The following is a 26,580-nucleotide window of genomic DNA, read 5'->3' on the forward strand; positions in this document are numbered from 1 at the left end:
GGCCACATAGCGACACGCGGTAAGCGGCAATCGAAAGAGCGTCAAAAATAAGAAGGAAAACACTCGGTCATTTTAAGGTCAGGGCAAAGGTCAGGTCACCAGAGCTCATCAAAGGTCAAATTTTGTCGATTTCAACGATTTTAAACATCCGACGGCTAACTCTGGAACCAATCAGCGCCGTGGAAAAGCGCATTCGATAGCTCTTTTAACGCTCTTTCGCCAACATGGACCTCAGATCAACGGTTTAGCCCCCAGAGGGCACCGCTCTGATTGACCTCAAATTTGACCTCAGATCAACGGTTTAGCCCCCGTGTTTTCACCGCTCTAGCGCGTCTCTGTCAAATCAAAAATTATAGTAAAAAAAACTGCTGAAGACCTTTCATGACCTGAGATGACCTCAGGGGCACACAAAGGGGGCACAGGTGCAATTTTCCGATTCAGAGTGTCATGTTTACATATGAACCGATGTTTGAGAGGGTGTAGAACGACATTCGGCCAAAAGAGGCTCATTTCAATTTTTCTCCCATTGACTTATATGGAGCAGTCGCAAAATTGACCTGGGGCCGTATTCACGTCGACTTCGTAAGTCGATTTTCTTTCGTAAGTATAATTTGGTATTCACGTCTACACTTCTTAAGTTTTTATCGACGGAGTTCACGTGAATAAAAAAAATACTTAAGAAGTAGGTAAACTTAAGAAAATTGCTACGAAAATGATCGACGTGAATACGGCCCCTGGCCTTAGGTCACAACTCACAGATATAAAAAAAATCCGAGATATCCATTTTATACATATTGTTACCCTAAGCAAGTACTGAAAGTTTCAAAGTGATCGCTCAGTCGTTGTAGCTACAGCGAGCTTTCTAACTTTTTCTGAGGTAAGGTCACTTGACGTTACATGGTGACACCTTGAATGACCGGGATCTGAAATTTTCATAGCATGTGCGAAAAAGATGTCGGAACGGGTGTATCTAAAACAGCGGCGCTACGCGTCGCCGTTTTTGAGATATTCGCGAAAAACCTAGGGGGGGGGGGCGTAAAAACGCCCCCCAGGACGGCGCGGATCAAACGGCCCCTGAGACCTCGGGATGGTGCCCCTGGGCCCTGAGACTTCGAGATGGTGCCCCCTCAGACCCGGGGAGAGTGCTCCTTCAGACCTCGGATTTCGGAAAAGTGCCCCTGGAAACTTGGAATGGTGCCCCCGGAGACCTCGGGATGGTGACCCCAGACCTCGCGATGGTGCCGCCGGAGACCTTGGGATGGTGCCCCGGACACTCGAGATGGTGCCCTCTCCGACCTTGGGATGGTGCCTGCCGAGAACTCGGGATAGTGCCCCCTGAGAACTCGAGATGGTGTCCCCGCGGACCTAGGGATGGAAATAGATGGACAATATTAAACTAAAAACTAAAAAAACTCAACTAAACTAAAAAACAAAAACGAGGCGAGGGACAGAAATGGGCCTCCGGGAGACCCCGAAAACGGTACCCTATTCCGATAGACCTTCTGGATGGTGCCCCCTTAGGAGACCCTGGGTTAAAGCTCCCGTCGGTGACCTCCGTGATGAATTAAAAAAAAAAATACTCCGTGATGGGCCCCCGGGAGGCCCAAGGGGGGGGGGAGAATGGCCCCCATGCCCTCCCTCTGGATCCGCCACTGAAATGATCTGACCCAAGATCTTACCTAAAAACGACCAAAAGCCTTCCTTTATTGTCCGAAAACCGCTGACAGTTGATAGCTCAATGACACTAGAGCCGTGCATAAGGAGGCGTGAAAACACTCTCCTCATCTCGATCTATTACGAGAGGACCATGTCATGGCGTGAGAAAGGTGTTCTCAAAATAGATGACACTGTATGGAATGAGTAAATAATTCGCGCTCCGTTGGGCTATGGGCGGACCCTAGTACACCTGATGGGGTGGTGCAGCCGTTTCGTCCTCCACCTGAGATCTCGGAAAGTTACCGACCGATTTTGAAAATTCGAAGAACGTTCGATAGCCCCACCAGGGGCTATCGAACCTTGTTACCAGGTTTCGTTGACCTAGGTGCAACCCATGACGTCACAAGTCAGGTCAAAGTTTGCATTTTTTCACCGATTTAGTGTAAGGAATGCGTTACAGTCAGTTAACACATCAAATAAAAGGCATGTTATCGAAAAACATCGATGGAGCGTGGTTGCCCAATACATATGTTGCCTAAAGAGGTCACTGATGCCAGGTCAGGTCAAAGAGGTCAGGTCACTAAGGGTCACAATATGAACCCAACTATGCTAATTGTTAGGGTCGCGTGATACATGTTTTAGGTATGGTCAATTTTACATTTAAAATTCAGTGGTGTGGGCTAGACGGCCATTGGGGCCGGTTTAGAATACGTTCTGGTGGAGGTCAGGTCAAGGTCAGGTCAAAAAAGGTTAAATTTCAGAGTTGATATTTTGCATAAAAGGGGTATCTATTCGATGCAGCTCATCACAGGAAATCCAAAGGTGGTCTTTGGCTTGCTCTGTGTGTTCTGTGACGGCTAAAAATTGAGTTTGAAAATTTTACGTAATACATTTTGAGTAGTGTTTTTTTTTTGCCATAACTGCTAAAAATGGAGCTGTCGAGTTTAGGTTTGGTATATCTAGAGCAGATAGTTCTATAACATATATTCCAGCTTTAATTTTGAATGTTGTTGGTATTTTCGGGGTGTTATACTTTTATAGTTTTGATGATCGAAATCAATTTTTGTTTAGAAATCAGAGTTGGCAGCTTTGTAGCGCTGTTTATTTTACATCTTTTTTATCTTGAATACCTATTTTTTGTTATCTTCAAAACTGTAAGCGTAACAGCTCTTCCCGCTAAACCTTTTATTGGGTCGAAAATGACAGAACATGACGTCACTCTGACGTCATTTGTGACTAACCTTTCATAAGAGCTCTGGAAAAATTTGGTCACAAGGTGTAAAATGATGCCCGGAGGGGTCTTGAAAGTTTGGTGGCGACCTACGCTATACTTTAGGAAATATCGACTGAAAAGGAGAGGGGGCTGTTTCGCGTCCCCCTCCTCCAACGGGGCTCGAGGCTTTCAGCTGTTGCTCTCACATAACTCTTGGTAGTATTGCAAGCTTGCAAGCATTACAACGTAGTATTGCAAGCTTGGCAATATAAGCTTCCTACCAGCGCCGGACCCGAGTTTAAACATGCAGGCTGAATTTTAACATTTGACTTTTAAATTTTTACCGTTGAGCTTTTTAGAAGTTGTATGAACTGTTCAGCTCCTTTTTTGGTCCATCACAGCGGGCTTGCACGTCATTTGTCAATCAAAATCAAATTAAAAACTTTTTATTGGGTCTGTTTATCTCGCCAACTTCTTAACTGAATCGTTTAGTAGCTTTTGATTGGGCACTGCCCACGTTGTCTGTCAAACTTTTCGTGTCAACGAGAAGAGGCTGCTGACATCGTTTGTCGCGGTTAGATAATACCAATCCACGTCTCAGTGTGGCTGCTCGATCGCACTTTCCCTGGCCCACCTCTCGTTTGTTTGTTTTCTTGGTTATTTAACGACGCATCAGTCAGACTTGACTATTAGCGTCGATTCTTCTGATTCGTCTTGCTGTTCTTCGGGGCTGGAAAGCCTGGCTAAAGCCAGTGGGTCAACCTGTGGATTGGATAATACCAATCCACGTCTCAGTGTGGCTGCTCGATCGCACTTTCCCTGGCCCACCTCTCCCACCAGGCTAGGCTTTGCCCGGCACAGCCGTCGCCTCAGTGCCTCGGGCGGTGACCCGTTCAAAGGGGCTCACAATTCGTATGGTGCCGTGGCTCTCAAACCAACACAGAACAGTGAAACGCACAGGCTTACCTTCCATATAAGGCGAACGGCTGATTCTGGCGCCGGGGCTTCATTCATGCTAAAGCGCCCAATCACAGCGCCGCATTTCAGTTAGTGTCGGGCGCAAAAGCTGCTATGCTCCGCCCCTCCATCACGTGACCCTGCCCTCACGTGGCCTCAGTCACGTGGTGTTTCCACTTCTTGGCGCATCGCGGCGCTAGTTTCGCAAGGGCGGTGGTAGCTTGCTCCCCCGCCGTCCGGGGGTGATGGGTAGCAAGTGCTGGTGACTGTACAGCAATCTTCCGGACAGCTACCTATCCGGCTCACAACGCAGCTGATCACCTGACGACCAGTCAACAACCTGGCTGACAACCTATCCGACAGGCACACAAGCTGTCCTGGTCAACTTCCTGGCTGACAACCTGCCTAACAAAACAACCTTTCCGACAGGTACATGCAACCTCGCAGACGACAGCTCACCAGAAAGCCTGACAACCCATCCAATGACCTGGTCAACAAACTAACAAACAGTCTTGCCACGTAATCAACAACTTGGGTGACAATATAACTAACAAATTAGCTGACAATTCAATTACAAATATAACACATCATGCTGGGTAGGATGATGCTAGATGAAGATGTGAGCTGAGATCTCTGAGCTGGTAACTCAGGGTGATCGTCGTTACTGTGTTCCTTCTGCCAGTTGCTGCTAGAATTCAGTGGCGTCGCTAACAGAATCCGGATCCTTGGCTCAGATGTATTCTACTTGATACATTCATCTCGCTTGATTGACCCTTTGATTCGTAACGACGAGTTTTCCTCTACTCTACAGGCTGGCAGGCAGACGAGCGTGTTTATTTATTTATTTATTTATTTATTTATTTATTTATTTATTTATTTATTTATTTATTTATTTATTTATTTATTTATTTATTTATTTATTTGATTCATCATCCACGGGCATAGAAACCCAAGAATGGACGAAGTCTCATATAAAAACGCTGCACACATGCAGCACATAAGCACGCACATCACACACGTCTCACACACATACATACACTCTCTAAGTCGTGTTACGCTGAGCGGTCTGACGGACGGTACGTCTCCACTGGTAGGAGCTTTGGTGCCATATATCGGCCTCTCGGCTGACATTCATCAGCTCGTTGCAGCCTGCAGGCTTCCGGGATGCGGACAAACAAGCCGCGCTTAATAGTGTTGACCCTTGCGTAGGGGACATGAAATAAGGCCGGCCTGCGCACGTTCCTCGCCGGCACGGCGAGAGGCAGATGCTGCAGGAGGTACGACGAGTCTATGACCTGACGGTGGACATTTCTAATAAACATGAGGTCATGTTGTCTACGCCGACGCGATAGGTTTTCCAAACCAAACTGTTGCTCCAGCACGTCGTATCGCACAGGCACATCAGTGAATCGACAGCGAACGCGGAGCCACGTCATGAACTTGTGCTGTATGCGCTCTAATCGCAGCAAATGAGTGGCAGCCGCGCCTCCCCAAATAACACTGCCGTACTCGGCTATCGATCTCACGTTCGCACAGTACGAGGTGATAATCGCCTGAGAGTCACATCGATAGAGTGACCGGCCGTGCTTCCCTGTCTGAAACGAGCGGATTAGGAGACCTAGCGCCCTGTTTGCTTTGCGCACTGTGCAGTCAATGTGGTCAGCAAACGTCAGTTTTTCATCAAGCACAATGCCTAAGTCTCGCATTTCCGTCACTCTACCCAGGGACTCGCCGCCTAAAGTGTATATGCCGGTGATTCGAGCGCGACGAAGTGAAAATGACAACACTCTGCACTTGCTGGGGTCGAGGGACATGCACCACTGCTGTGACCAGTCGCACAGAGCATCTATCTGTCTTTGTAAGAAATCACAGTCCGCCTGGCGCTCTATCCTGTGATACAGTTTCACATCATCGTCAAACATCAGACATTTACAACTCACAGCATCAGGTAAATCATTGATAAAGCACGCGAACAGTAATGGTGAGAGCAAACTGCCCTCCGGCGTTCCGGACGGTACGGGGGTCCAGGCGGAACATTTGCCATTGAGCACCACTCGCTGCACTCTGTCCGTGAAGTAGGACTCGAGCCATGCTAACGCTCGGTCCGAGATCTTGTAAGATTGGCTCAATTTATGTAGCAGCAATGCGTGGTTCACACTCTGGAAGGCAGCGCTATAGTCAGTGTATATCACGTCAGTTTGCTGCCCCGTGGACATGCTGTCCCAAGCGTCATGAAGCATGGTGGCCAAATTCGTCACGCAGGAACGTTTTGGCATGAATCCGTGTTGGTAACTGCTGAGAACTGGTTTCACGTGATTGAATATACAGGAGTACACAATACGTTCGAGAACTTTACTAAATAACGGTAACAGCGATACAGAACGGTAGTTCTCAGGCAGACATTTTTGACCCTTTTTAAAAATAGGTATGACATGGGCTTGTTTCCACGATTGTGGCACTCTGCCCTGCTGGAGAGAGAGCCTGCAGATGATGGTAAGCGGCACGGTAATCGCATCACTGCACTCACGGATCACTCGAGCGCTCACTCCGTCCGGACCGCAGGCCTTGTGCGGGCTGATGCTGTTCAGTATGCCGCGAACAGTCTCTGGTGTCACCGTGAACGCTCGAAGTGAGTCCAGGGGGTAATCGGGTGCAGTCGGAAAATGCGTCACTTTGCGATCAGTGAATTTCCGGGTGAAGGCTCGATTAAGAACGCCCGCCTTCTCGGTGTCACTCATCACCTTCCGGTCACCATTGGCAGGCAGACAACTCATCTGGTAGCACACCAGGCATCATAGTCTGCAACAAACGAAATTAGGCTATAATAACCGCTACTTTTCACTGCCTACTTTCCCTAATGAGCCAATAACATTTTGCCCCTCAAGTGACCAGCAGTCAAACATAAGCACATTTTTGGTCATAACAAATCAACATATAAGCACTTACCGATCACAGATCTAGCTTTAATCACATTCAAAGTCCCGAGACCAACACACTCTGACTCATGAAACGTTTACAAGAATTGCGATGCGCCACATTCGACAAACTGCGGGTGCACGGTGGCACGATCAGCTGACTACTCACCACTACACCACATCTTCCTTTCCGATTGGACCAGTAACAGGACATTTCTGCCATAAGTACCCCTTATAATTAGCAAAATTACATTTTCCATATTCACATAACACAAACCTGACAAATTCATACACTTGACAAACACAGCTCACCTCCGCTGCTCTACGAACACCCCCACCGATGGGGAGGGGTATCAGCTGTGCGCTCTCCCCGCAATGATGGCCGCGCCCACGTCTCGGTCAATCAGGGTCGCGCTGTGTGACGTCACGGTATCAGCTGTGCGCTCCCCTGGCGATGACGGTCGCGCCCACGTCTCGGCCAATCATGACCGCGCTGTATGACGTCACAGCGCTTACACTTCCATTAATGTGGAAACGAGCAAGGATCACTCCCATATTCAAAAAGGGTAGCAAGAAGAAGCCGCAGAACTATCGGCCAGTAAGCCTGACCTGTCAACTATGTTAAGTTCTTGAAAGACTGATCCTGAAAGAAGTATGCTCACACTTGAAAAGAAACAATCTGTTGAGTACACATCAACACGGCTTCACAAAAGGTAGATCATGTCAAACGAACCTATTATAGTCACTTGAGGATTGGACAAGGTGGCTTGATGAATGCCAAAATGTTGATGTCATCTATCTCGACTACCAAAAGGCATTCGACAAAGTTCCCCACAAGCGACTCATCAAGAAACTGGAGGCTTACGGCATAAAAGGCAATATACTTAAATGGATCCAGAGCTTTCTAACGGACAGATCCCAACAGGTGACAGTCGGTCAGAGTACAGTCTGTCTTAAAAGTACCGCGCAAAGTGACGGTGGATCCATCAAGCCTGACCGGTGAAGGACTGCTAAATTTGAGTCACCGAAGCAATGGACATCCTCGTCCATTCCCCATGGTCAATTGGTTCGGTGACTTTCAAATTATAGCAGGCCCTTCCTCGGTCAGGCTTGATGGATCCACCGTCACTTTGCGCGGTACTTTTAAGACAGACTGTACATCCAGTATCATCAGAGTTACAAGCGGAGTACCCCAGGGGTCGGTCTTGGGACCGTTGTTATTCATTCTTTATGTCAATGACCTTCCTGAACTCATACAAAGCGAATGTTAACTGTTTGCTGACGACACCAATTTATTCCGTGGGATTTCATCGGTCAACGACTGTGAGGTTCTGCAATCAGACCTAGAAAAGCTTATGGACTGGTCTTCAAAATGGTTACTTAAATTCAATACCGACAAATGCAAAATCATGCACTGTGGTCATGCAGATGCCACTTTTGAATATGAAATGACTGATGACAGGGGGACTAGCATGACACTAAAGAAGACTGATCTTGAACGTGATCTTGGTATCATCATTTCAAAGGACCTGAAGGTCACTGCTCACTGTGACGCAGCAGCTAAGAGAGCCATGGCAGCGCTGAGACTACTCAAGATGACTTTCAGTCGTCTCACCACTGAAAACTTCAAGGCTCTCTACACTACTTACGTTCGACCACACATGGACTACTGTTTGCCAGCAGTGGGACCCCATATGGCCCAGGATATACTGAAGTTGGAGAAGATTCAGAGGAGAGCAACCAAACTCGTTCGAGAAATCAGAAATATTTCTTATGAGGACAGGCTAAGGAAGCTGGACCTGATGAGCATGAAGGACAGGGCTGCTCGTGGTGACCTGATTGAAACCTATAAGATTCTTACAAACAAGTTAGATATTGACCCCACGAATCTGTTCAAACTACAAGATAACACAAGGACCAGGGGACACCACTTGAAGCTTGAGAAGAAGAGAGCAGCCCATCACTTCAGAGCCAAGTTTTTCTCGAATAGAGTCGTTACCCCCTGGAATGAGCTCCCCGATCATGTTGTTGCTGCGCCTTCTACAAATGCCTTCAAGAACAGACTCGACCGACACTGGGCTACCACCTGCCATTCCTAGTCATCAATCCTACATATGTCTACTGTTGATCCTTCTATGTACCATCCTACCGGACATGAGCACCAAATAGACCAAGTCTAACCTAGCTCATCAACCTTAACCTTAACCTTAACCTTAACCTCAGGTCACGCGACCTCAAGGTCATCATGTATATCATTCGATGTGCCTTGACGAGCTGAACACAATGAGACCATCCGCGTGGCTGTGTCTCGTTCCTGTAAGGAGTTATTAGCAAAAAAACCTTAGGTGGACCTTGATGACGTGACATGACCTTACAGCTGCCTAAAGAGCAAAACAAGGCTCAATGTAGTCAAGGTTGATCGTGTATGAAGTCATTCATGGTATATTGGGCCATTTCGACGCGTTTTGGTGGAAAAACGTTTTGGTTGATTTTTTCCAATTGACTTATCATTACATCCTGCGACTTTCAAAGGCCTCCGTCATCTACTGTAGCTCTGACACGGTGACAAAGTTGCAAAAAAGTGATTTGAGGCTGGGTCATTTGAAGTGACCTGGTGACCTGACCTTGAAAGGAAGGAGGTTTAAACTTGCACACTATGTGTAAAATTGATGAGGGAAAAGTCATGCCAAATTTCGCGGCGCTGCTCGCCGCGGTTTTCCCGCTATTCACGAAAAACCTCAGGGGGGGGAGGGGCGGTCAACCGCCCCCCCCCCGTCGGTGCGCGGGTTAACATAGGATGATTTGGCTCTACTCACGTTTAATTTATTTAAAAAACCTCCCTATTTTAAGCTTGCAAAGTTTGATGATAATTTTTGGCCCAATTGCGAAATTCGACCACTGATCAGTGACCGTCCGTGTTGTGGACGTTATGACCACTGACCAGTGACCGCCCGTGTTGTGGATGTTATGACCAGTGACCGCCCGTGTTGTGGATGTTATGACCAGTGACCGCCCGTGTTGTGGATGTTATGACCAGTGACCGCCTGTGTTGTGGATGTTACGACCAGTGACCGCCCGTGTTGTGGATGTTACGACCACTGACCAGTGACCGCCCGCTCTCCAGCCGCTGTACGGCGTTCAGAGTCTGGAGCACGTGCCGTTCCGGTTCACGTCGGGTGGCGGCCGCGAGCTCAGCTTCCAGGACGAGCGCGACGTGGAGCTGGGGGAACTGGTGTCGGCACAGATGCCCAAGGCGCCACTGGAGACCACCATCCGAGGTCGGTGCCGGTGGGGAGGGGACCTGCGGGGCTGGGTACAGTCGGCCACCTGTGCGACTGGTGCGGGTGTCGGCGGATGTGCCCGCTAGGTGCTGCTAGCTGTTCTGTGACCTCTGTTGCCGGTGCGCGCAGTGCACTGGCTCTGCATAGATGGCGTGCAGCCGGCGATCCCGGAGAACCCGCCTCCTGTGGCGCTGGAGCACCAGAAACAGGAGTCCACCAACCCGGCGAGCCGGATCGGAAAGCCGCCGGCCGCCAGCCCGGCCAGCGCCTTGCCGACTAAAAGGTGAGAGCTGGCTCAGCGGACGTCTGCCGCCACACAGATCATCAGCAGTCACTACACAGTCAGCACCCTCCTGCACCAAACTACCCAACGAGGTGCTTTGCGGAGAGCTGCAGCCTGCATCCAATGGTTTTACGGGCCCTTTGATTGAAGGACAGCTTGCGAATGTTAAGCTTGCGAATTTCGGCTTGCGAACACATATACAGAAAGATATGCTTGCAGTTTGCACCCCCTATGCTTTTAGATGGGAGCAAGCTGCACAGTGCACAACCCTTAAGCCGCTCCTCCGCCGCCCCTGGGCTATATTGTCGATTCTACCTGTAGTTCGTTTTCTTAACCCGCACCCTGCTGGGGCTCCTGAATTTTCACTTCCTGTTGCCGGGGAGGGGGGGGGGGGGGGGTTTGAAGCCCATGCATTTTAAATTTCACTCGTGGCCGTAGTCGACCGTAGATTTCAGTACGTGGCTTAATTTGTGACAGCGGCCAGCCAGGCGAATCATCGTCTCTACTTGCAAAGGTGGGGTGGAGGGGAATGAAGGCCGGCGGCCGGGAGTGCTGCGAACATCTGGTGGTAACTGGGTTAGTCTAGGCCAGGGGTCGGCAAATGGTGGGGCATGCCCCCTTTGGGGGTAATGGAGCCCTTACGGTGGGGGTAATGAGGGATTCTGAGAAAACCTATCTTTTTAGAGTTAGTGGCTCCATTGATGGAACCATTGTGACTTGCATCCCAGGGTTCAAAGATTAGCCCAGGTCAAAGGCACAGCACATATTGATTAGATACCAATTTTCACGTAGCTGCTCGCCTCACCATCTCACCGCAGTTCCGTACAGTCGTACAAAAGCAGCTGCAATTTTTAACCGTCGCCCGTCTGTTGGCGTTTCCACAGCCGCTAACGGAAGGGGGAGGAGTCGATCGGACCCCCACGGCCTCTCGGACTCTGAGATGGAGCTGTGCATAAAAAATGAGCGTATTACCCGTGACTATAGGAAGCCGCTGCTGCCCATTTTTAACCCGCGCCCATTTTTAACCCGATGATTGGTGCTCCGAGATTTCGCGCCGGGCCGGGGGGGGGGGGGGTTTGAACACCCACCCTTCTAACTCGGCTCCTGGGGCACGTAGCGACACGTGGTAAGCGGCAATCGAAAGAACGTCCAAAATAAGGACGAAAACACTTCGGTCATTTTTTTGGGTCAGGCCAAAGATCAGGTCACCAGAGGTCACCAAAGGTAAAATGTTGACTATTTCAACATATTGGAAACTGCCGACGGTAATCTCGGGAACCGATAGAGCTACAGCGCCGCGGAAAAGCGCATTCGATAGCCCTTTTACAGACCTTTCTGAGTGTTGTTCTCAGATTTGATCTCAGGTCAACGGTTTAGCCTCCAGAGGGCAAAAACTCCAAAAATAGCCGTTACGTTTTTTTCGGCAATAACTTTTGACTCAAAAGAGCCATGACATTACTTTTGCCAGTATCGTGTTCCTCTCGTCGAGACGCGTCGAATGAACTATAATTTGACCGTGAAAGGTCAATTTGAAAATTTGACCTCAGGTCAAGGTCATGACCTGACCGTAAAAGGTCATGTTGCATATCAGTCGATCGGCAACGTCGAACCGAACACATCTAAGGCGTTTTAAGCGCTCTAGCACGCCTCTATCAGAAGTTATTAGCGAAACACTGTTAGATTCTGTTCGTGACCTGAGATGACCTCGGGGACATAACAAGGGGTCACAGTAGCCATTTTCTGGTTCACTGTGTCAATTTTACCTACTTCTCGATGTTTGAGAGTGTCTAGAATAGCGTTCGTGCAAAACAGACTCTTTTCAATTTTCTCCCATTGACTTATAATGGAGAGGCCGCAAAATTGACCTGACCTTAGGTCACCGATATCAAATTTCCGAGATATACAGGGTGCGCAAAAAGTTCTGGCCCATTTCTGTACTTCGATAAACGAATGCAATCGGAGTGAATATTATCAACGCTAACACCAAATACTGGTTTGCATTATTAAACCAGATACTTTCACTCGCCGTATGCGCGATATAGCCCCCTTATCGGCAATGACCTTCTCCACACGGAGGCGGAAAGACTTGCATAGCTTAATCATGTAGGTGGGGTCCGTCGTCTCCCACTTCACGATGTGTGCCCTCAGAGCCTCGAAATTGGTATGGGACACTCCCTGGACTTCATCCTGCAAAACGCTTTAGATGCTTTAGTCAAGGGGTTCAGGTCGGGTGAATGAGGGGGCAATATCTCATTAAGCCAGCAATGGGCTCCTCCCCCGAGCTCCTCCATTTGCTTGTGCTGGATGGAAGTTATGTTGTTTGCGGGTGTTCTGTCCTGCTGGAAAACGAAATCGGTTTTCGGATACGTCTTCAGGATCCATGGGATGACGTCACTGTCAAGCAGACGCACATACATCGTCTTATTCATCTTCTAATTGGCGTTAATGAAGACGATTGGACACTTTGCCGCCCGAGCCGTGGGCTGTCCTGGATGGCCTAAGACACGGCAGTTACATTCTCAGAGTTCTGACTGGACGTGACCGGCCTGACCCGGGGGCATCCTCCGGGACCTCCCCTATTCGTATTTGGCTTTGATACGCGTAATTGTTTGCAGGGGGGGGGGGGCTTCAAATTTTATCGCAACCTGTTCAATAGTCATGCCCGATTCGGCCGCCGCGCGCGGGTATCCAAAGACATTGTGACGTTTAGCCTGCCTCCATGACTGGCCTTTAATGGTCTGCTTTGTTCGACATCTGGCTGTGTAGCAGAATCACTGAAGATATTGCGTGCGGCTATTGGCTTCCCGAAAAGCAATCGCAGCACGCGTAGGAGCGCTTACTGTAAGAGGGCCAGAAGTTTTTGCGCACCCTGTAAATTTCGTAGATAATGCTGCTCTAATCAATCGCTGAAAGTTTCAAGGCAATCGTTCAGTCGGTGTAGCTATGACGAGCATTCTTATTTTTTCTCTGAGGTGAGGACATTTGGCGTGATCTGGTGACCTGACCTAAGGCGACCTGGGTCTGAAATTTTCACAACATGTGCGGAAAAGATGCACGAACAGGTGTGCCAAAAACGGCGGCGCTCCGCGTCGCCGTTTTTGAGATATCTGCGAAAAACCGCAGGGGGGGGGGGCTCAAACACCCCCCGGCCCGGCGCGGGTTAAGGTCCTTGGTCATTTCGTCTCATTCAAGAGGTCAAAGACAAGTGTCGAGAAAATTTGGACCCGCTATAACTTCTTGAAGGCTCAAGATGATCTCCAGAAAAAGCTCATAAGCCAATGATCTATTGTTTGTCTTATGTACATATGTAGATGATTATTGTCGCGACCCCCATCGATGGATGACTGTCGTCTAGTGCTGAGTGTTCTTCCCCCTGCTCGCATGATTGTTGCCCATTATACTCGGATCTAAGCCGTAATCGCCACGCCATATGTGGAAGGCTTTTGGTGTCAATACATACGTAGGGTGAATGAAAAGTTTTGAGCCTAACATAGTTACAGGTGACGCAGATAAATAAACTTTGGTCATATGTTTTGCCACTATTGATATGGGTGGACACCAAATTGTGAAGTCCTAGCACTTTTTTCCTCACTTTTCAAGCGCCTTGAATAATGTTATTTTGGGTAAGTGCTCGTGGGTTCAATGACGTCATTATTTTTTGTGAAGCGTCATCCAGTCAGTCTTTTCTTTAGGTTTATAAAGAAATAGACACCCTAAGGATGTCAATGCTGGTTAAAAGATTCAATTTGAGATACATTGGAAGGCTCAGTAATTGATTGTTTACATTGCAACCAGTGAAAAATACACCGATTTATTGTCCTGGTGAAACACGACCAATTTTGTCAGCGTTGCCCTTCTGATGTTCCTGATTTTCTAACAAAGGTGTATCGGTGGGTCATCCTAGTAATGCCCCATTACAGTAAGACCCTTTGAAAAGGAGTGCACTTGCAAGACATGCCATTTATTTTCGAAATTACGGAACACTTTCCTCCTTGTTGTGACTCTGACATTTAATTTTTCAGATTAGAGTAGAGACGTTATTTCACTGACTCCACTGTTCTTCCAATGCTAGATTGAAGTGAAACACCCGCAGTTTATCAGTGGTGGCGAAAAGTGACTTTAAATTATCAGAATCTGCTTCAACTAGCGCCAAATGTCATTACACATCTCTCGTCGTGCTCTGCAGCAAAAAGCCAAGAGGCCTAATGAGCAGAGACCTTTCTCATGCCATATCCATTAGTAAGAATGTCGCCAGCCTGCTCCTGGGAGATGTCCATTCTTACCGCTATCTGATGAGGTCACAGTCTTTGATCCAGCATCCACACCCCTAGAGCAGGGTCAATGTTTTCCGATTTTGTCACATTCTACGGCGTTTTTGATATTTGTTCATTTTGGACGCTGTTCCTGCCCTGCTTGAAATTAGCAGCTCAAACCTAAACAGTGCCCTATGATGGGCCACAACCAACAAGTTAAATGTCAGGTCCTTTTTTAATTCAGATAAAGGCATGGCTTTGAAATCGCAATACTTTATAAAAGCTCGGTTCTCGATTTTTCACCGAACGCGGAATCCTCTTCACTTTAACGGGCTCTAAAAACGAAACGAAAAGGAGTAGGACTCCAAAACTTGGTGTACACACCTAAAAATAGAGGCAAAATGTGTGACCAAATTTTCATTAACCTGCGTCACCTGTAACTGTGTTAGGCTCAAAACTTTTCATTCACCCCACGTACATACATATATATGTTACAGGGAGTTTGAGAAATCCGTGAGTTTGCAAACTCCTTAGGGAGTTTGCAAACTCACTGACCAGTCAGGGAGTTTGAGAAATTCCAGAGCGATTGGGACAACTAAAAACAAGTGTGCAGCATGTGGGTGGCATACGTGCCGTCCGTGATGTTAAAACAAAGGCGGCTAGTTGTACGGCCTATTAAACAGTCGCACGCTGGCAAAAAGTATACAGATCATAAGCACACCATACTTTTAATTTTAAACTGTTCAGTGATCTAGCCAAAACATGTACCGCCGCTTTATTTAGTCATACATTTATTTAGTTCACGGCCCAATTGTATCCGTTCCAACAAGTGTGGCTATTCCAGAGTCAGGCTCAATATATCAAAGTAGAAACAGCTCAGTTGGTCATTTATGCTAAAGCACACGTGTGGAACACTTCTGTGGAACGGATCTATAATTGGGACGTGAACTAAATAAGTGTATGACTAAATGAAGCGGTGGTACATGTTTGGGCTAGATCACTGAACAGATCACTGAATCTGAAGTAGGCATTTATGGTGTGCACATGATCTGAGGCCTGTTTCACTAACAAATAAAACTTGTATTTACAAAGAAAAAGCTTGAGTTTACAAGAAATAATTACCAACATTTGAGATTTGGATTTCACGAAACCTTTGAACATGAATTTTGAGTTTAAAATTTGCAAACTTTTTTACAAGAAAAAGTTTGCTAGAAAACATGGGAATCGCAAACTTTCTGTTTCACGAAGACCAGAAACTTGAAAGAAAACATCGTAATTACAAACCTGAAATTCCAGTGGTCCTGACGTTCGGAATTTTGATACTTTTTGTGCAATAATGCAAAACAGTCATATATTTAGAACAACTATGCTTTGTTGAGTCGTTTCATGCTCAATTTTTACTTAGCACACACCCTAAGAAGCAAAATAATCGGTATTAAAATATCGTCAAGTTTTGTCATTCGCGCGCCATAATTGCATTCAACAGTCTTCTGCTGTCAAATGTTTTGCGTGTTATTTTCTTACAATAATAGGACAATGTGAATTATCATTTATATCTTTTTCCAACAGCATCATTAAATATAATTTAATTAGGCAGCTTTTGACATGAATACTAGACAATATTTGATACAAAGAAGCAATATCTTTAACATGCTATAGTTCTTGATTAAAAACATTTTTACTGATTTTACTGTTTACAAGTTTATTTGCAAACATTTTCTTATCGGAGGTGCCACTGGCGATGAAGCTTAGTGAAATCGGTTTTTTCGTAGTTGGTAAAAATACTTATGAATTGTAAACTACAAACACTTGTAAATACAAGTTTTTAGTGAAACAGGCCTCTGTAAGCTTTTTGTCAGCGTGCGACGGTTAAATAGGCCCTACAACTAGCCGCCTTTGTTCTAACATCATGGACGGCAGGTATGCCACCCACATGCTACACACTTGTTTTTATTTGTCCCAGCCGCTCTGAAATTTCTCAAACTCCCTGACTGGTCAGTGAGTTTGCAAACTCCCTAGTGAGTTTGCAAACTCACTGATGGGTCAGGGAGTTTGCAAACTCCCTAGGGAGTTTGCAAACTCACGGATTTCTCAAACTCCCTGTAACATATACATACATACAATCAGGGTGTCGGAAAGTTCTCGCTTAGCCCCATATGGGATAGTGTTTTGAAAAAGTAGACCTACTGGAGTACGAACTGTCTGTAAGTTGTGTCACGTGTTTTAGCATCGATCATTTTGAGAATTTCGTGGATGGCGGCAGGGATGGCGGTATAGCATGATTATTGCTTGTTTTTTAATCGCATTGCCCCTTTGAAGACCTGTCAATAAAGGTCGAAGTACAGGGAAAAATAGCTTCTTTACACCCAGAGTCAGTCCGCTAAACGATTTATTATCGAAAAACTTTTTGCCGCCGCTGGCTGTCACAGCGGCTCCCAGGTGCCCACTGCCCGCGGTCACTGCACATCAATCGGGTCGCGGCCGACAATTTAGCCGCCGGGCTGCAACTGTGCGCCGCCGCCCTGTGGCGCCACAATCAATTTATACGTGCAATGCGCCTGCTTTAAAGCAATTAATTTTTTTCGGCATCGGCACAGCAATGTCTTTAAAGCGATGAAATGCCTACGTGCAGAACGCATACAAAATTTAGTTCACATGAGCATTGAGCAGGCCACGGTCCCCTCAAATCCTGGATCTGCTGCTGAAAGTGGGACACGCGCACGCTCCGGGACAGCACAGGGAAGAGGACCGAGACCGTGTCGCGCGTCGCTCCTCACGGCTGCCGTCCGCAGGGGTCAGTGGTGGTGGATGGCCTGGTAGGTCGGCCACTGAGTTCAGAGGCGGTCCCACAGCTGAATCGTCCTTCGGTGCTTCGATTTAAGAAGCGATCGTGCTCGGGGTCAGCCCAGGCGGTGGCGGCGGTGGCATCCCGGATGGCGGCGGTGACGTTCCCGGTCTGTTGGTCGCTGCTGGTTTAGCTGTGGCCAGCACAGAGGCAGCGTTGCCTCTGGCCACAGCGATCGAAACTCTTTGTGCCAGCCAGACTGTTTCCCGTTTGTCCCCGGTGCGGGACGTCAGCCGACGGCCAAGCTCCTTCATGAGACCTGTGGCCGCTGGACCCAGGTTACCAGATGTCTCAACCGCAAAGGGAATGAAAACATCTCTCACGAAGAGCGGCATAGCGGGTGCATTTGCGTTCTTCCGCACAGCGAGCGGCGCTACCAGGGCTCAAGGCAGAGCTGATGACAGCAGTTGCAGAGAAGGTGTCGCAGCAGGTGGCGTCCCATATCAGGCTCATTCCTCGGCTGAAAGGGAATAGCGTTATCCCGTCAGGACGTCTACCGTCACCTCTGTCGAGGCCGGTGGGCTCCAAAACAATCGAGCCCTGTACTGCTGAGTGCCCGCCGCAACACGTCATTAAGGCTAGCGTGACGTGCGTGGCGGCCAGCACTCTTGGTACAGGAGAGACCGTGGTGGCCCAGTCGGTCAACAGGGCGATGGCAGAGCTGACCGTTATGCGGCTCACATACCGACGTCCCGAGCCGCGGCGCCACTGCTACCCGGACCGTTTCATCGTCCAGATGGAGTCCTAGACTGGCGACGGGGAGTGCTTACAACCAGACGGCGGTGTGGGGCTCTGCGGCAGCAAGGAGACGCGCCTGGACCACCTGGTTTGCCCCGTCCAGCAGACGCTTCTGAGACATCTTAGAGAATGTCTCATCCCCAGCGCGCTGCTTGCCCTCTTCTGACGGGGCACCAGACGAGCGGCTTCGCCGAGCTTCGCGACAATATCGGCCTTGGTACGCTGGAGAGCTTGGGTCGGCCGGCGAGGGTCGGTGGCATGGAGAATCTCTTGCGTCACTGGCAGACAAGCATGGAGGGATGTCATGTGACACGGCAGGGCCAATGCCATCACCGACCGGACTCTAAGTCCTCCAAAACGCAGTGGTAGGGATGCCTGCTCCCACGCTTCGTCATTGATGGTGACGTTGGTGACGGTGGCGAGGGTCTTCCGCACTGCCTTGTCGACATCCAGCAACGGCGCCGGCTGGCGATACAGCGGCGCCGACTGCAGGAGATATGTTAGCCGGGGGGCTGCTGTGTAGTGGGCCAAAAGGAATAGGCCGGATTGAGAGTCGAGACGGCTGATACGGGTACACATCCGGTCTATGACGGCTGCAGAGAGAGAGAGAGAGAGAGAGAGAGAGAGAGAGAGAGAGAGAGAGAGAGAGAGAGAGAGAGAGACAGAGACAGAGACAGAGACAGAGAGACAGAGAGACAGAGAGACAGAGAGACAGAGAGACAGAGAGACAGAGAGACAGAGAGACAGAGAGACAGAGAGACAGAGAGACAGAGAGACAGAGAGACAGAGAGACAGAGAGACAGAGAGACAGAGGAGAGATCGCTTGCTAGAGTCTCCTTCAGTCCATGAAAATTGAGGATCTCCACTGATATGATCTTTTGGTGAAATATTGCTTGGTTTTAATGTCAACTGATACTTTGATATTCATACCATTTCTTGCCAGAAAATGCTTTAAAAAATTAGAATGTGTGATTTCAGTGCATCTCACGACAAGATAAAGTTGTCGGGTCTACATATGATCTAAGTGGATATACTCACGAAATAGAGGGGTCGGATGACGGATCGATGATCCCATTCGATCTCTCGACAAAATGGAGGGGTTTAATCTATGATCTGTGTGGATCTGAGATCTAGATCCATTGGATTGGATGTCTGATCCATGCCCATGTCGGCGGCGAACTGTTGACGGTGTTGGTGTGACCGGTTGCCCTCCTCGGTCCCACAGCGGCCCCCAGCGCGCCAAGACCATCGAGACAGTGAGTGTCAAACAGCTGGCGCAGCACGAGCTGTCGGTGGAACTGCAGCTCTACTACAAGGAGATCACCGAGGCGTGCGTGGGCAGCGACGAGTCACGCAGAGCGGTCAGTTACCCCCCGTTTACCATTACCCCGTTTACCATTACCCCGTTTACCATTACCCCCGTTTACCATTACCCCGTGTTTACCATTACCCCGTTTACCATTACCCCGTTTACCATTACCCCGTTTACCATTACCCCGTTTACCATTACCCCGTTTACCATTACCCCGTTTACCATTACCCCGTTTACCATTACCCCGTTTACCATTACCCCGTTTACATGAGTCAGCGAAAATGACTATTAGAACGGATATTTCCGTTTAGCGAAAAGTGCGTATATTTCGACTCATGTAAACTGGTTAGCGCGCGTAAAAATGACCATAACGCGGAACGGAAATATTCGATGAATTAATGGGAAATATCCGTTTAGGACGTCAGGCCTAGACGGATTTTTTGGGCATCTAGCAGAAAATTTTTTTCAAGATTACCATCAACGTTGCGTTTTGCAACTTTAACCCGCGCCCCGCTGGGCTATTCAGCCATACGCGCCCTGCTGGGGGGGGGGGGGGGCAGATTCTGCCCCCCCCCCTGTCTAACTACCGAACCGATGGTCGTAGAAAGACGGGGAAAACGGCAATCGAAAGCTCTCAATAAGGCGGATCTTAAGAGCCCAATTTTTTTTGCTTAAGTAGGTCAGAGGTCAGGTCAAGGTCAGGTCAAGGGTACAAAATGCAAGTTTCTACAGTATCGGCCTTGCACCGTAGTTGCCGAAGAATGGACTGAGACTGATTGCCCAAAACGTGTTCTTAGACTACCAAGACAATATTCGTTGCATACAATGTCATTCAAAGGTCAAGGTCAAGGTCAGGTCAGTTCAGGTCAGGTCACCAAAAACAAAATATAGAAAAGGGCATGTGCGACACATGTTTTATGGGTCATTTTACTCATATAATTCAATAGGCACACTCAATAAGTGATATGGACCACCTCTGGATGAATTTCAGGTCGAGGTCAGGTCAAGGTCAGGTCAAGTGAGATCAAATTTTGAAGTTGGTTGTTAACCCGCGCGGGGCTGGGGTCTCCAGCCGAACGCGCGTGGCTGGGGGGGGGGGGGGGTAAATTTTACCCCCCCCCCGTTATCTCCCGAACTAATGGTCCGATTTGGAAAATTCAAACGCCAATCGAAAGATCTCATCACCAACAACTTAAAACATGTACTTAATTTAAAGTTTGAGGTCAAGGTCAAGGTCAGGTCAAGGGTACAAATTGCAAGTTTCTACAGTATCGGCCTTGCACCGTAGGTGCCGAAGAATGGAGTCATGGACTGAGACTGATTGCCCAAAACGTGTTCTTAGGCTACCAAGACAATATTCCTTGTATACATTATCATTCAGAGGTCAAGGTCTAGGTCAGGTCAGGTCAGGTCACCGAAAACAAAATATAGAAATGGGCATGTGCGACACATGTTTTATGGGTAATTTTATTTATAGAATTCAATAGGCACACTCAATTAGTGATATGGACCACCTCTTGATGAATTTCAGGTCGAGGTCAGGTCAAGGTCAGGTCAAGTGAGGTCAAATTTTGAAGTTGGTTGTTAAGGCCTAAAAAGGTGTCTACCTGATGCAGTTTTCCACGGCGAATCGAATGGTGCTATTTTTGTTTCCCTACGAGGTCTAGAACTTCCAAAAAATTCATTTTTCAAAAAATGTGTTTGTCGTGACGTCAAAAATTTTGAATAACTCCCACATTTTTGAACCGATTCTTCTAAAAATTGGTATGTAGGTGCACATGGACCACTTCTCTGACATGTATTCCGGTTTTTCGATACACGCAAAATTTTGGATTTTATTTTTATTTTCCCAAAAAAGTCAGTTTTTTGAAAAAATTTGGGCCAAAATCAAAATTTTCCAAAAAACCGAGATAGCCATTTGATATAGACAAAGTAGAATCACGTATAACCTTTTTTGTTACGTCTTGATTCCCATTAAAAATGAAGATGTTAGCGGCGTTTGAAATTTTGCCGTTTCTGAGGCGAAAATGGCGAACATGACGTCACTAAAACGTCATTTTCTCAAAAAAATTCCGAAGGATTACGCTAAAATTTTCAGGGAACGTGTCAAATTGATGTAAGAAAAGGTACTGAAAGTTGCCGCCGTCTTTTAGATATTGCAAAAATTCGCGAGGGGGGTAAAATTTACCCCCCAGCCCCGCGCGGGTTAAGACCTAAAAAGGTGTCTATCTGATGCAGTTTTTCACGGCGAATCGAATGGTGCTATTTTTGTTTCCATACGAGGTCTAGAACTTCCAAAAAAATCATTTTTCATTTTGTGTGTGTCATAACGTCATACAATTTTGAATAACCCCCACATTTTTGAACCGATTCTTCTAAAAATTGGTATGTAGGTGGCGGTGCACATAGACCACTTCTCTGACATATATTCCGTTTTTTTTCGATTCACTCAAAATTTTGAATTTTATAATTCTTTTCCCAAAGAAGTCAGTTTTTTTTTTAATTGGGCCAAAATCCCGAATTTTTAAAAAACCGAGATAGCCATTTGATAGACAAAGTAGAATCACGTATAACCTTTTTTGTTACGTCTTAATTCCTTTTAAAAATGAAGATGTTAGCGGCGTTTGAAATTTTGCCGTTTTTGAGGCGAAAATGGCGAACATGACGTCACTAAAACGTCAATTTTTCAAAAAAGTTCCGATGGATTTCGCTCAAATTTTCAGGGAACGTGTCAAATTTATGTATGATAAGGCACTTAACCCGCGCCCGGCTGGGGGTCCTGGATTTCCACGCCCTGCTGGGGGGGGGGGTGTTTGAACACCCCCCCTTGTAACTCGGCTCCTGGGCCACGTAGCGATACGCGGAAGGCGGCGTTCGAAAGAGCGTCAAAAATAATGACGAAATCACTTCGGTCAATTTTTTGGTCAGGTCAAAGGTCAGGTCACCAGAGGTCATTGAAGGCAAAATTTCGCCGATTTCCAGGTCGAATGTCGAAAATTTCCAAGAAGCCAACGCATAACTCGAGAACAAATAGAGCTACAGCGCCGCGGAAAAGCGCATTCGATAGCCCTATTAAAGCCCTTTCTGAGTAATTCTCTCAGATTTGACCTAACGTCAACGGTTTTGCCTGCAGGGGGCAAAAACTGCAAAAATAGCTGATTTTTTCGGAAACAGTTTTTCTGCAATAACTTTTGACCCAAGCCTTGTACGAGTTTACTTTTACCGGCATTGTGTTCCTCTCGTCAAGACGCATCGAATGAACTATAAGTTGACCTTGAAAGGTCAACTTGAAAATTTGACCTCAGGTCAAGGTCATGACCTGACCGGAAAGGGTCATGTTGCATATCAGTCGTTCCGTATCGTCGAGCTGAACACATCTAAGGCGTTTTCATCGCTCTAGCATGCCTCTATCAAAAGTTATTTGCGAAAAACTGTTAGATACCATTCGTGACCTAAGATGACCTCAGGGCATAAACAAGGGTCACGGACACCATTTTCATGTTCAGTGTGTCTAAACTACTTGTAATTCGGTGTTTGGGAGTGTTTATAATGTCTTTTGTCCAAAAGAGGCGCATTTCAATTTTCTCCCATTGACTTATAATGGGGAGGTCGCAAAATTGACCTGACCTTAGGTCATCGATATCAAAATTCTGAGATATACATTTTGTACATGCTATTGCTCTTAGTAATCGCTGAAAGTTTCAAAGCGATCGGTCACTCGGTGTAGCTATGACAGACATTGAAACTTTTTATGAGGTGAGGTCACTTCAAGTGACCTGGTGACCTGACCTTGAATGACCTTGGTCTGAAATTTTCACAACATGTGTAGAATTGATGTATGATAAGGTGTACCAAAAACGGCGGCGCTCCGCGCCGCCGTTTTTGAGATATTCGCGAAAAACCACAAGGGGGGGTGTTCAAACACCCCCCCAGCAGGGCGCGGGTTAAAGTTTGACGTCGCTGGCGTAACGCGTTTAGAAGTTATTGGCGAAAAACGGGAGGGGGGGGGGCAGATCCCCCCCCAGCGCACAGTGTGGCTAAACACCAGATTAGCGCGAATTTAATCCCAGCGCTGCTCGGATCCGTTGAAAATGGTTCCCTGGTTTCAAAATTGACACTTAAACCTATGTGAGACCTTTTACGATGCATTATAAATGCTTGCTGACATATTATGGCATAGTTCCGCCTCTAAAAGTAAGGAGAACCAGCTTACGACGGGTGATGTGCTTACCAGGGCTCTGAAGTCGATGGAGTTACTCCGACTAGGCTTTCAAAAGTCAATTTCAACTCTGACTCCGGGCAAAACTGTCGACTACGATCGACTCTGACTCTGACTCCGCAGCCATGGCAAGGCCACGCAGTCGATGGATTTTCGGTGACTCAGACTACGAATCTTGGTCCGGATTCCAAAATCGATTCCGATTTCGACTCTGACTTGGGTCAGAACTGTTGACTCCGAACGACTCCGACTCTGATTACGAAATCCGCAAAAAATTTAACCGCATATAAGAGGCATAAAATTGTGGGTCCCAGTGATGATGAATTGGGCATGTTAGGAGGAGGAATCGTTTACGAAATTCCCATCATTTCTCCGGTAAATTCTTATGATTGTCCAAAGTTTGCTTGAAAAAAATCAACATCTTATTATGTTTCTGTCACTTCTGTGTGAATGTTCCTGGTGAAGCACATGAATCGGTAGACAGTTGCTGAAATACACGCACCGATAGGACTGAACCTCAGCAATGGGAGTAAAAACAAAGACTCCTACACCATAAGCACCTTCATGTCATTAACCCTCGCCCGTATTGGTGTTTTGCTAGCCGCGAACATAGGTCGGGTCAGGTCAGGTCAGGCCAACCAGTAGGCGTCCTGCCGGGTATTCATAATTAATAGGTGTCAACCGCCACTGACAGCTTCGTTGCATGTTACGAAGGCACCAAACTTCTTCCTAAATGTTCAAATGGTTACTAAATTTGAAATCAGCTCCAAAAACTAGCCTGGAAGCATGTAAAACTAAAAAAGGTGAACCGAGGTCATCAAAGGCATTGAACTGACCTTACCTTCAAGTGATCTTGACACCGACCATAATGCATGGGGTCAACATCATAATATCACATGTTTAGACGCTTGAAACCACGAAAAGACTGCAAACGCGTGGCTAATGCAAGCAAACATACGCCGAATCGCGATTCCGGCCAAACACGGTCTCGAGAAATAGGTCACAGGTCAAAGGTCATTGGGGTCAGGGTCGTGAAATTTAAAGGGTAGGTGTAAAATTGATAAACTCGAGGGTACTTAAAGTTTCGTCGCGATCGGCCGCTTTTTACGCGAGCTTTTTGTGAAAACCCGAGAGGGGTCCGTTCGACCCCCACCCTCACCCCCTATTTGGGGTTAAAAAATTGCCAAGATTTATTCATCGGCGACCGTATTCTGCAATATAACAAGTCAGAAATACAGCGGTTGAGCCATCCACGTAACGTTACGGAGCCGCCGCCGCGCCCACCCTGTTGCCGGACCACCCCGGGCGGGCCAACCCGATACGTTCAAAGCTGGGCCAAAGGCCGGGGGGGGGGGGGGCAGGTTGGGGCAGGGTTTCTTGAGTGGATCATGTCCAGAAAAGTGTGGCGAATCTTCTCATGGTAGATTTGGCGCGGAGTTTTTTGGCCATTTTCTTATATCTCTACGTTTTTACGATGGACAGTGTTTTCAGGGGATGTCTGAAAAGGCAATTTCAAAATTAGCATAACTCATCGGTTAGTCCAAGGATGCCTATAGAATTCGGGTATTCTATCAAATATAGGCTCAGTAGTCATATACCATTACATTTATTTCCAAACCTCTCCGACAATTACGCCAAAATGTGTTGTAAACGTGACGCGGGTTTTCGACGATTTCAGCACAGCCGGGACCGGCATTGCGTATGTCCACTTTAGCTAGCTTTTTGGACACCGAAAGGAAGACATTGAACCAAAGTATTGTGATATTGACATACTTTGGACAATTTCCTATCGACTGATAGGTATAAAAAGACAAAATTCCAAAATTCGTTTTTTGATTAAATTCGCGCTAATCTGGCGTTTGGTCACACTGTGCAGCGGGGCGCGGGTTAACAACGGTTACAGCGTCGCGAGACGCGCCGGCCCGGCAGAACACCGTCACCAGCCGTGGACGGTGGGCAGCGGCAGCGCGTGCACGAACGGCCGGCTGGCCGGTGACGAAAACAGACCCATTAGCCAGGACAGTGGAGCTGATCGACCGCGAGAAAAGCAGCAGTTTCATGGCTCCAGCATTCCATTCTGCCGTTCCCACACTGAAGCTGAAAGACAGGTGGAGAGAAGGACCGCCACGGCCAGGATAATGAGCGGCTAAACGACGCGACCGACTCTGCGAACGTGCTCTGGACCAGATACGAACAAAAGCCAAATCCCATAACCCGATCCAGTCTACATCTGGAGCAGCTGACCGAGCTAAATTACTCAAAAACAGGGGAGCAGGGACCGATCGACATTCAAATAAAACAAGCCCAGATTTTGGCCACCAGCCACCTGCATCCCTGAGGCTATGAAGACGCCAGCGGCAGGTCCAGTCGGGTCGACGACACGGTGAAAGTGAAAGGGCCACTTGTCACAGCTGAAGGGGGCGCAAAATTCCATCGGCTAACACCACTCTGAAGGCGGAGCCAAGCAGAACGCTGTCGATGTGGAGCAAGAGGATTGGCGGAGAGGAGCATCGCAACTTTCACTGGAAAATGACGTCATCACGAAGCAAAACTCAACGGGACCGACTCTGAAGGGACACTGAGAACTTACACACAGATTGAGATTGAGATCGAGAGAGACAGAGTGAGAGATTGGAGAGACGGGTTGGAGGAGCATTGGAGAGTGGAGACGGAGCTCGGTTACTGAGACTTCAGCGGCAGATCAACAGCGTCTCGGCTGCTGGACAACGCAGCCACCGGGCCGGTCACTGAAGATGGACTGGGACGTCGACAGAGGCTGGAAAGGCTCGGTGGCGTGAAGAATCTCCTGCATCAGCGGCAGACAAGCGTGGAGGGATGCCACGTGACATGGCAGGGCCAATGCCATCACCGAGCGTACTCCAAGTCCTCCGAAACGTAGTGGTAGGGA

At 47.7% G+C, this 26,580-nt stretch overlaps 1 protein-coding gene across 9 annotated transcripts in view; it reads left to right on the forward strand.

The window, feature by feature from the left end:
• The window catches only part of LOC122379881 (transcription initiation factor TFIID subunit 6-like), a 235,198-nt gene that overhangs the window by 95,343 nt on the left and 113,275 nt on the right, over positions 1 to 26,580 (forward strand). For all 9 annotated transcript variants that reach the window (XR_006256248.1, XR_006256247.1, XR_006256245.1 and 6 more), the window contains exons 4-6: positions 9,866 to 10,019; positions 10,152 to 10,305; positions 19,367 to 19,502. Coding sequence is in view for 4 of the 9 variants with exons in the window: in XM_043362457.1 (XP_043218392.1) it covers positions 9,866 to 10,019; positions 10,152 to 10,305; positions 19,367 to 19,502 (444 nt within the window). In the remaining 5 variants the exon portion in view is untranslated. The remainder of the gene's footprint in view (positions 1 to 9,865; positions 10,020 to 10,151; positions 10,306 to 19,366; positions 19,503 to 26,580) is intronic.

Source organism: Amphibalanus amphitrite, unplaced genomic scaffold (assembly GCF_019059575.1).
Source record: "Amphibalanus amphitrite isolate SeventyFive unplaced genomic scaffold, NRLGWU_Aamphi_draft 000086F_arrow, whole genome shotgun sequence".
Classification (NCBI taxonomy): Eukaryota; Metazoa; Arthropoda; class Thecostraca; order Balanomorpha; family Balanidae; genus Amphibalanus; species Amphibalanus amphitrite.